The sequence below is a fragment of the Phaethon aethereus genome (assembly GCF_964289735.1).
Source record: "Phaethon aethereus genome assembly, chromosome: 10".
In the NCBI taxonomy this organism is placed as follows: domain Eukaryota; kingdom Metazoa; phylum Chordata; class Aves; order Phaethontiformes; family Phaethontidae; genus Phaethon; species Phaethon aethereus.
Window position 1 is genome coordinate 24,966,947 of NC_138586.1, and position 10,872 is coordinate 24,977,818.

The 10,872-nt window shown below is 41.5% G+C and overlaps 1 protein-coding gene across 1 annotated transcript; it reads left to right on the forward strand.

Annotated features, from left to right (window-relative positions):
• Positions 1 to 887: 887 nt before the first annotated feature.
• Positions 888 to 10,661, forward strand: ZC4H2 (zinc finger C4H2-type containing; the record flags this gene model as incomplete). The annotated part of the gene is made up of 5 exons (XM_082004240.1): positions 888 to 1,000; positions 6,694 to 6,865; positions 8,188 to 8,360; positions 9,234 to 9,396; positions 10,548 to 10,661. The coding sequence occupies exons 1-5, from the start codon at positions 948 to 950 to the stop codon at positions 10,659 to 10,661; spliced, it is 675 nt and encodes a 224-aa protein (XP_081860366.1). The 5' UTR covers positions 888 to 947.
• Between the last annotated feature and the right edge of the window lie 211 nt (positions 10,662 to 10,872).

Sequence of the window (10,872 nt, forward strand, 5' to 3'; positions counted from 1 at the left end):
GAAAAAGAAGGTAGATGGTTGGTACAAGTCATCTGAGTTTTTAACTCTCTTTACTATTGATTATTAATTATAATTAGCAATAAATAGGTTATCAACACTAATAATCTTTTGTCTGAGGACAGATGCTGGAAGAGACATCCCCAAGTGTTCAGATATAACCATTATCTTCATAACTTAAAACACAGTGCTTAGTACATTACAGAAGCCAAAGGCAAATAATTACCTGGCTGAGGAAAGACTGAGAGTCTGTTCATCAGCCTCTGTAAAGTGCTCTGATATTCTTGGCTAGAATGTCCACAGAAAGACAAATGGTCACTTTCCTCCATCCAACAGTTTTATTTGCATTCAGTTTTCCTTTTCCATAGTTACAAGTGCGATGTACAGTAGCAGACATAAAAAAGAAAAATCTAAAGAACAAAACATGTCTTTTCTGAACTCCAGACACAGTCACATCACTCAGAGCACCTAGTAGAAAACAGCACGGCAGTAATAATGGCTACAGCGTGCCTTTGTGTCAAAAAAGTTTTAAATGAAAATCGTGAACTGATTCATCAGTCTTTTAGTGCGTATTCCGTAATTTTAACGAAATACTAAACATTGCACATATCTCAGGAGGAAGCCTTCTGCTCTTTTTGCACTCCTAACAACCTTTGACATACTGAGGTGTGACAAATCGATTTAACATCTAGTTGCAGGAAGCAGGGGCAGGAACGCTCCGCTCTGCCTTGTGGGTGTTGTAGTCTTTCTGCTGCGTATCTGCCTAGGCAGCAGTAGGGAGCTGGACTCTAAGTCCCATAGCTCCCACTAGAGCCTACCGCACAGGCTCAGAGACCATATGCTCGGAGGGGGGGGGGGGACGACTACATTGTGTCTATTGTATGTTTTTTTCTTTTTTGCCCCTGGCATTTTGTATCTTTCACGGGAGGTTTACATCGTGAGTGAAAAGCATGGCGGAGGAGCAAGAAATTATGTGCAAACTCGAGAGCATCAAGGAGATCAGGTATGTTTGCTTTGTGCCGCACCAGTTACACGAAGCAGCTTTTTCCTCGGGGGAGCGGTGGAGTTGCATGGATCTGAAAGTAGCTATTGTGCTACTGAGGGAAAGAAAACCACCGCTGAGCTTTATGATAGGAGCTGAAAATACATTTTTGTAAGTAGGGAAGGAGCATCTGCTGCCGGGAACCGCCGCTGGAATGAGCAGTGAAGGGCGGCAATGGTCGCGCATTTCCACGGAATTAGCCCTGAGCGGTAACATGGCTAGGAAGAGTGCGCGGGTGGGCAGGACGCAGCAGCCCCACGCAGCTGGGGGAGTGGTGTCGGGCTGCGGGTGGGTTTTTTTTAAGCCCTTTGAATGTTTTCGTATTCCTGAGGCTTTCTGCCATAAATCTATTATTTTGCCCCATTCACTCTCCAGCAAGAGCCTTGACGGGCTGGGAAAGGAAGGGGATGGCACGAAAGGCAGACCGTGACACTGAAAGCTGAGGACGGACGTGCCCCCGAGAACGGAATTTGTGCACGTGTACCAAAGGGGAGACGCTGAGCCTGGGAAGCAGCCAGCACTGAGGCTGGCGGCTTTCCGCCCTTCCTGCCCGCTTGCCCGAAGGCAGAGAAGCGGCTAAGGCGGGCGCGGAAGCCCCGCGGAGGTCTCCCTACGCGCTGTTCCTGGCCGACGCGGTCAGAGCAGGGCGGCGAAGGCCGGAGTGCCGGGGTGGCGAGGGGGGCGGTGGGCGGGCACGCACCGGCGCCAGGTCCCTGGTCTTTCCGTCCCCTCCGGGACGCGCGAGGCAAGCGGGGCTCGCGCTGCCGCGCCGCGCAGCCCGCAGGCAGCCGGCATGCAGCGTCCTCCGTACGGGCACCCCAGGGCGCGGTGGAAGCGGGGGCTCCTGAGCGACGAGGGACGGCACCGTGCGCGCCCGCATCGGGGGCGCGCCTCCTCCGTGGCTTTAGGCAGGGCAAAGAATTTTCAGGATAAGGCCCGAGCTGTCCGTATTTAGTAGGAATTGATGCATCCGAAAGCCAAAACCCGTCACAAAGCGAGGGCGGTGCTTTTGTATGCAGCTGGGAGGTGCAAGGCATGCTGACAGTGGGCAACCCCTGCGCGATGAGAAGCGTTTCGGGACACGACAGCTGGAGAGAGGCTATTGGGGAGAGAGGAGAGAGGGCAGGGGACAAAGGCTCTGCCACCAGCAGCACGCGCAGGTGGTCGCAGAGACTTCTGGCTTGTAACAGCACCTCTGGGAAGCACATTTTACCCATGGAAGAGGTGAATTAGGCAGCAGTGTATGGGTCTTCACACAATACCACAAAGGTGAACAAAGATCATGCAAAAGTATTTGTGTGTCTAGCATCCCAAAACTTTGTAGAAAGAGATGGGATAACACATACTTTGCAGAGTAAAACCAATCCTCTTCTACTCAACTGTTAGGCAAGGGTCTGTCCCAAAATACAGATTTATATTGGCCTACTACAGTTTGTGGTCCAATTATTGTAACACTTAATTTAAAAATCTCATTAAATTACCTTTTCAGAGAGAGTGGTATCGTGTATTGGGAAATTTATGGTGCAGTTTTCTGATCATATATCCGAGGGTGATACATAAATTGTAATCAAGACATTTTTGCTGTTAGTTTGTGGCATAAGGTACTGTAAAGGTGACGTTACAAGCTTCAGTGTACAATGAAGTATCAAGAAAGTTGCTTGAATATATTTTAAATAAAAAAAAAATCAATGTCAAAAAGTCAATCCTACTTGCAACCTCGATGTAAATTTTGAGTCACCTTTAACAAAATCTGATCAAATAAACTTATTTTTTCATCCTCAAATCTTTTAAAAGGAGGTTGCATCCTATGAAGAATGTCATTCAAAATAAACATGAGAATTTTTGATGTTTATAGACACACCTTTGATAGATTTGTCTCGCTTTATTTTAGGCTGCATTCCATGTATTATTCTACAGGCAGAGAGGAAAAAAGCCCTTATAATCAAACTCAAAAATCAAAGCGATCACCCATTCCTGTACTTGATCTCTATCACTTATTAAAGGCAGCTCAGCTGGGTTTTTGAAGGGATTCTGGAATATCATTTTGAAGACCTGTATCTATGTCCATATCTATATATACATACATACAATTTGTAGTCAATGGAATACTGCTGTCAGTAAACATATGTATATGCCCACAATCCAAACATATCTGCACATGCTCATTTATATGCATTTAAGTAGTTCCACAGAAATAACCCCAGTCATAAAATTAAACAAATGCCTAAAGACTGGACCTCAGTGTTCTGGCAGGGAGGAGATAAAAGAGAATGACAGTGAACTTCTTGATGACAGATGCTAGTTTCACTGCCTAATGCCCTACTGCGACACAGTGACTACTGTCATCAGTGCAGTGTAAGAACTTAAATAGAAGGGAAAAGAATATGAGGGCAGAATTCATTAGGTAGTCTAGAAATCACACTTACGGTTTCTGTTTTAAAACATTGCTCTGTGTTGCTTGATGCTAACAGGAAGAGTTCTAATTTGTGTGCACTTTTTCTTTCTTAATATCAAAAGCTAATCATTTGGACTGAAACAATCCCCTGCAACTCATTTGTTGCAGCAATTTGGCAGAGCATGGCAGCCAGTAGTTAGTAACTGTGAGAAAACTGATCTATTTCCATTGTCTTAGGTGAACGCATGCCATAAATACAAGAGAGGAAACGGGGAGGAAATTGGGGACAACTACTCCCAGTTTCAGTAATCAAAGTTGCCATTACTAAATAAATGTTTTAAGTAAAGGGGAACAATGAGACTTGATGAAAATAGGGGTAGATGGTTGGATGGTACTTTTTTAGTGGGATATTGCCACATTTAAAATGGAAGGCAGAGAGGATGTCTTTTACTCGTTTAAGCCAAATATTTACATTCAGACTAGTATCTGCCATTGTAGAGTAAATGAAAGAACACCTCCAATGACATTAAAGATTACAATCTTGTAGCTACATACTTGAATTCTATCTACATCCAGGCTGTTTCTGCACTTCATTCATAAAACTTTTCCTAGTTGACTTATTATTCCATTAGCTATTTTTTACTCTAATGGTACAATATGGACTTTTCAGAACTGGAATGACTGCATACCTTTTAAAATAAATGTATGCTCACAGGTATACAATTCATATTTTCTATAATAAACATACTGTATGAAACAAGGTGAACTACAGTACAGATGTAGGTGTACAAGGGTGAGCTACAGTACAGACATAACAATCGTACTTACCAAGTGAACTTTATCAAATTTAAGTATGTCTCCCACAATAGCTGTAAATATCTCTGTCATTGGCTTTTTTGGTATGTCTTTGGTCTGGTATTTCTGTTCTTACAGTCATGGTCTGCCACCACTGGGAATAGTAATCTGTATCCCCTACAACTTATTTATAAAGAGTAAAGAACTTTACTGTTAAGATTATTTCTGAAGTACTAATGCAAGGCAGAATTTTGTCGTATTTTGTTCTAAGGAAACAAGCAGCAGTCCCTTTGACCTTCAGTTTTTTAACTGCTCCATTTTAAGTCTCCTTCATTTATATTAAGGCCCATTTCTGAATATATATTGGAGAAGTTATTTATGATACCATTTTTATCTCTTGCAGCTTTATAAACTCCTGAAGTGAGAGAGGGAGGAACCCTGGTCACATTACTAGCTATATAATACTTGGAAAAGATAGCCACAATTAATTGTCCTGGGGACTGACTCTGCTTTCTGCCATGCTCTTCAGCAAATGGTGGAAGCCCATTGTGCCAGTGTCTCACGCACTCAGGAGAAGGTTACCAAAACTAGGTGCATAAGGAGATACTGAACTCACAAAGACCAACTGGGAAGCAGAAGCAAAGGGACCGAGAGGATGATTCACAGACACAACATCAGAGCCTCCCCAAGAGGGATGGTGACAGCGGGTGAGCTTGGGTCAAATGAAAGCAAGAATATAATTTATACAGACGCCTGCCATATACTTTAGAGAAGAGTCCTCAGACTAGCTTTAGAATTTCTTTGGGAAAAAATCCCAAAGTTGGAGTGAGAGAAAACAGTAACTGTTAAAGCCCAGGATATATATATATTTTCCTATTCTTATAAGTATGATATAGAATAACCCTGAAATAAACCATCCATTCGCCAGTGCTGTGGGAGCAGTTTCAGAAAGAACCCTTGGGGACTGGGTACGGAAACAGTTTGTAAAGGGAACAAATGCTCCACAGAGGTTTAGGAATCGCCTTTTCTAGAAATAGGTGGTAGACCAGCTGCCTCCAGGGGGCTCAGTGCCTTCTGCTTCCATTAAGAACGTCAGACCTGTGTTGCTTGCTTCAGTGAGAGCAAGTCTGGGCCTAGTGGGAAGGGAAGGCACACACCCTGTTCTAGGATCAGGGTGAAATCCCTGTTCCGGGATTTCATTGCTAATCTGATATGCAGCTTCCTATAATCTGCAGGCTGCATTCTATAGTCAGCTTTGCTGCTGACAGTGAATTTGAATCAAACTTTCCCCACTTTGCATTGGGGTAGGAATAGGATATTTAAATATGAATGCAAACCTCGTCTTCCCCAGGCCCCTCTTACATCATGCCTGTAGGAAGTCTACCGTGTTAGTCAGTAGTGCACTTGGAAATCAGTATGGATCTATTTGTATTAGGCGACAGGCGACTAAAAATGAATGCTACATTCTCGTTTGTTTCACACAAGCTAAAGCAGGGAGTCCAGAACTCCTGATTACATGCCTGAAACCTGACACTGCAGCCTCGTTAGAAACATTTAAGTGTTCTTGACACATTGGTTACCCAGTGTCATATTCTAACTTCCAGTACACGAAAATTAACTAAATTGCAGGAACAAGAGCAATTTGTTTTGTTCAACAGCTTGGACAAGCCTTGAATCACAACAGCAGCAGGCCATTCTGCTGCTTAAAACTGATGACTGAAACTCACACTCTTTGATTACTAGCTTTGAAGAGAGAGGTAAGGACTGGGTATCTAAAGATTTCTGCTATGGAACTACAGATTGGCACAAATGAAAAAAAATCAGAATGCAGGATATGGGCAGAAACATTTACAAATATATGACAAGTACTAGATCTTAGCAAAGAACCAAGAAAATGCAAAGTTACTTACAAGTGGGATGTTGATGGCCAGCATCATCTGAGTTTTTACTATCCTGATATGTCATTGCTCTGGAATTTTTTTTAACCTGAAGTTGATGTTAGTATTTTAGGAGTTCAAATTACCGTCCACATAGTTTTAGTCAGTGTATAAGACACTGTAATCACCTCCAGTTCACGTTACATTTCTCAGAATCCTGGGCTAAACCTCACAGAATTTCTCTTATTTTGGAACTAGGGTTTAATCTGAGTTAACTGATGCAGCAGAACCCTATTGGTACAAACTCTGTGAATCTACAGTAACTGCTGAAGTCTGACAATGTTCTGTTAATTTCATCATCCAGTGTAAGAAATCTCATAGCACTGAAAAGCTCAGCAAAGAGCCTGGATTAGAATTCAGTTCTCTCATTGCACCTCATCCTTTCTCAGGCACGTTTAGTCTCACCCTTGTGTATTACTGGTAATACCTTCTTCCATCTACTCACATATGAAGTGACACCTCGCAAAAAATATGTTGCAGTGACTTAGTGCTTTCTCTCTGTATTTTTAATTGTCACTGGGATCCAGGAATAAGACTTTGCAGATGGAAAAAATAAAGGCACGACTGAAAGCAGAATTTGAAGCCCTGGAGTCTGAGGAGAGGCACCTGAAAGAATACAAACAGGAAATGGACCTGCTGCTGCAAGAGAAGATGGCCCATGTGGAGGAGCTGCGACTGATCCATGCTGATATTAATGTGGTATGCAACAGTCCAGCTGCAGACAGCCTAAGACACAGCTACATATGAATCATTCCACAGGTTGTGGAATTGTGCACATCAGTGAACTATAACTGGTTCAATGATCTGGACTTTACAACACCATCCTAGGAACCTACAAAGAGTGCAAAGTGAATTTACCTCAGGCTAATTGTTTGTTTCCTGTGTTGGGCAGGATATTTTGTAATGTTGGCATAGTAAGCATTTGCACCACCAGGATAGGTAACCAAGCCCATTGCGACTACAACTTTACCAGTAGCCGCGATAACATCACTCTGGCAGTCCCATAGAAAACTGATCTTCCCGTTAGTGTTTTCTCATTTAGCACATGGAAACAGAGAAGCTTTGGCAGCTAGGTGGGACTTCTGGTTGGAGGTTTTCAGAAGAAAAGAGATTTTGGGAAAATATATGATCTTTGTCAAGTTCTTAGTAAGAGCTGACCTTCATTACTGAATGGAACCACCAAACACTAAGGACCACCAGACTGAAGGGAATTAATACAAATAAGAGAAAACCAGTTTATAAACAAGAAAGATTAGCCAATTACAGGGGCTACATGTGGAACAGGGGAATATATTTTTAAACCTGCAGTTTTTACATAATGTTAGGGCACTTACATGACTGTATGGTGGTTTCTAGCTCTTCCTTGCACCAGCAGAAAAAAGCTCCTACATTGTAAGCAAGTACAAGCTATGTACTGGATGTGCAGACTGCATTTATTTATCACTTGAAATGTCTCTTCCCCTACCCAGGTGCATAACCTCAGTCTCTGTTTAATCCTTCCCTATTTTTCCTGTCAGATTGTCTTTTTCTCTGCTGACTTTCTCATTTATTGCAGTAAGAGATTTGTCTGTCAGATTGTCTTTTTCTCTGCTGACTTTCTCATTTATTGCAGTAAGAGAAACAGGAACCTTTCCTTAGGTTGGTTGTTAACTTCTAACCATCAGCTTTCAGGTAGCTTAGAAACACAGAAAATTAGTTTATTGTACTTTAATTTCTTTTTTAATATCTCTGTAGAGTTTTCTGTAGCCTGTCTACCTGCTTTTTCTGTTGTTCCAAAGGTCATATAGGTTGAGTGCACCTTTTTTAAATGAAAATGCATCTCGTATGCCACTTTCAGTTGCTTCTTCCTTGCCCAGTTTTCATCCTGCCAGTATTTTAACTCTTTGTTTTACTATTGCATTGTCTCCAATCTCTTCCAACTTGAATGAGAAAAAGGTCTTCTTTCCAATACAGTCTCTTGCTCCATCAGAGAGCTATTAAAGGAACAGTTCTTTAAAAGCATGCCCATCCTCCTGTTTCAGATGGAGAACACTATCAAGCAGTCTGAGAATGATCTCAACAAGCTCTTGGAATCTACTCGTCGCCTGCATGAGGAGTACAAACCCCTGAAGGAGCATGTAGATGCTTTGCGGATGACTCTGGGATTGCAGAGGCTGCCAGATCTATGTGAGGAGGAAGAGAAACTGTCCCTTGAGTAAGTCTCCAATGCAAACATTATCTGGCTTTACACCTTCCCTCGATTCTACTTGTTATTTTGTCATTTTACTTTTGGTAGGAGGCAATACAAGAAAGGGATACAAAATATTCTTCAGTTGGTTTGTGCTACCACTAGTCAGAATTTTATTTTGCTGCATGCACATGGCAGTGGCATTTAGCCGTATACTTGTTGTCTGTCAACAAGTAAGTTTACCCTAGCTGTGGAATAGATTTGGATAATAAATTACAGTTTCATTTTCAGATATAACCTAGGTGGAGGAGGGTGACAGAATTAGCTACTATTGAAAGAACAGTGTCCTTTGTTTAACAGATCGGTTTTAAATGCAAGTGATGTTTTAAGAAACTTACATTTCTTCTAATGCCCAGAATATTTGGCATAATTTTCACCCAGTTTTCAAGATTTCTTTTGCATTTCTTCAGAAATGCTGTTTCCCATTCCAACCACCTTGACATTACAAAGAATATATGAATCTGTTGTATACAAAAGTTATTCATTTTAAGAGAATAAAATATAAAAACTGAGTTTGACAGTGGTGCATCTAAAGCTATTAAAGATTAAATATGTGTTGTCTATTTTCTATCCTACTGGATTTATATCCAGTCATATATCAAGATACCTTAGAAGCTGACAATCTGGAATCTGGCTGAAGTGTGCAAATGCAGAGGAAAATACCACTAATTCTATTTATGAGCTAGTCCAAGTGGTGTCCAAGCGTAGGCAATTTGACTCTAGCAGAGAAACACGATAGGGAAATGTGATCCAATATATTTTAACATAAAATATCCATTACAAACTAACGGAAAACTCCAGAAGGTGGTTATATTTTTTATTTGTTTTTCTTTTGTCTAGCTACTTTGAAAAGCAGAAAGCAGAATGGCAGACAGAACCACAGGAGCCTCCAATCCCAGAGTCTTTGGCTGCAGCTGCAGCAGCTGCCCAACAGCTGCAAGTGGCTAGGAAACAAGACACCAGACAGACAGCAACTTTCAGACAACAGCCGCCTCCAATGAAGGTCAGGAGATGGAATGCGCTGGGTTTTCTCTTTTGTCGTTGGAATGTATTATGTTTATAAAGTTGATCAATATTTACAAAAAGGAAAAATTATGTGTCCTGATTCTGATTTTTCCTGCAGTGGTTCAACTCAAGAGCAATCCCAGTAGACTTAAAGTAGTAGCACCAGTCATCAAGGGTTAAGGACAAGGCTCTGTATTATTCGATTCTTTTATGACTTAAGAGTCTTCATTAGCAGAGATGTAGGCAATTCCCACTCCTCTTGTGTTTCATGTGGGAGAAAGGCATGGAAGAAAAAAAACCGCTGGGCAAAAGAAAAACTAATAGCTGGGAGTTAATCCCAAATGGATTCACATTAGAAGCAATGCATATATTTTATGAGGGAGAGTAATTACTGATGGTACAAATTACCAGGGAAAAGGTGATTGTTTCTGCACTTCTTGGGATCCTCAAGTCAAGACTAACAGATGGATTAATTTAGCGTAACCACAGGCACTTAAGTCACAGTTTTACTCAGCTTCTTCTGTAGTCAGAAAAAAGAGCCAAGTAATTCCATAGGGGTATTCATCCCACTGAAGTTCCAAAGATTCACTAAGGAGAGAAACTGACATAGGTACACTCTGTAGTTATGTATTTACTACCTGGAGTTAGGCGAGTGAAAAGCATTCCTGAAAGTAATATGCTTTGGTCAAATGAAAGTTAAAGGGCTTAGTATGGAGCAAAAGTGCAGAGTTCTGTACCTTGTGTTAAGTAAGTGGAATTCATCTTATCACCCACTCCTGTCTTGAATTCTGTGGCATTCACTGTAACTTCTCTGACTCAGTGAGCTATTACACATGTAAACATCTTTAAAACACATGGAAGTTTAACACAAAATAAAATTTAACGTTTAAATTATCAATACATGCCTGAACCACGTGTCTGCTGAACTGTAGTTTCAATTCAATGAGATACTCTAGTTTTGTAGTTGACCTGAAGTTACTGTACAATCCAGAGACCTGGATTGTATAGAATGTAGCATTGGTTTGCCTTTGAAGGCAAGAATGCTTAGTTATGTTCTTCTGTACTGTATCTTCAAATATGGTACTCAATAACCTGTGTAACAATGTTACTTAAATGTTTGTAACAAGAGGCTGCAATGTCGCATTTCAGGCATGTTTATCGTGTCACCAACAAATTCATCGGAATGCGCCCATATGTCCACTCTGCAAAGCAAAGAGCCGATCTCGCAACCCCAAAAAGCCCAAGAGGAAACAGGACGAATGAAACCCAGAAGATTGACAAGCAAACACATGACCTGTTCCAGTACCCTTCCAGTAAAACTGCAGATGTGGCCAGACTTTACTGAAGTGCAGACTCAAGTATGACTGACCCATTGTTTTCTATTTAATGCAACCTAAGCACAATGTTCCTGTTCTGTCTTAACTTCCCTCCAGTCCTTAGGATTTGGTTTTAGGAAAGTAAGTATTATTGGTGC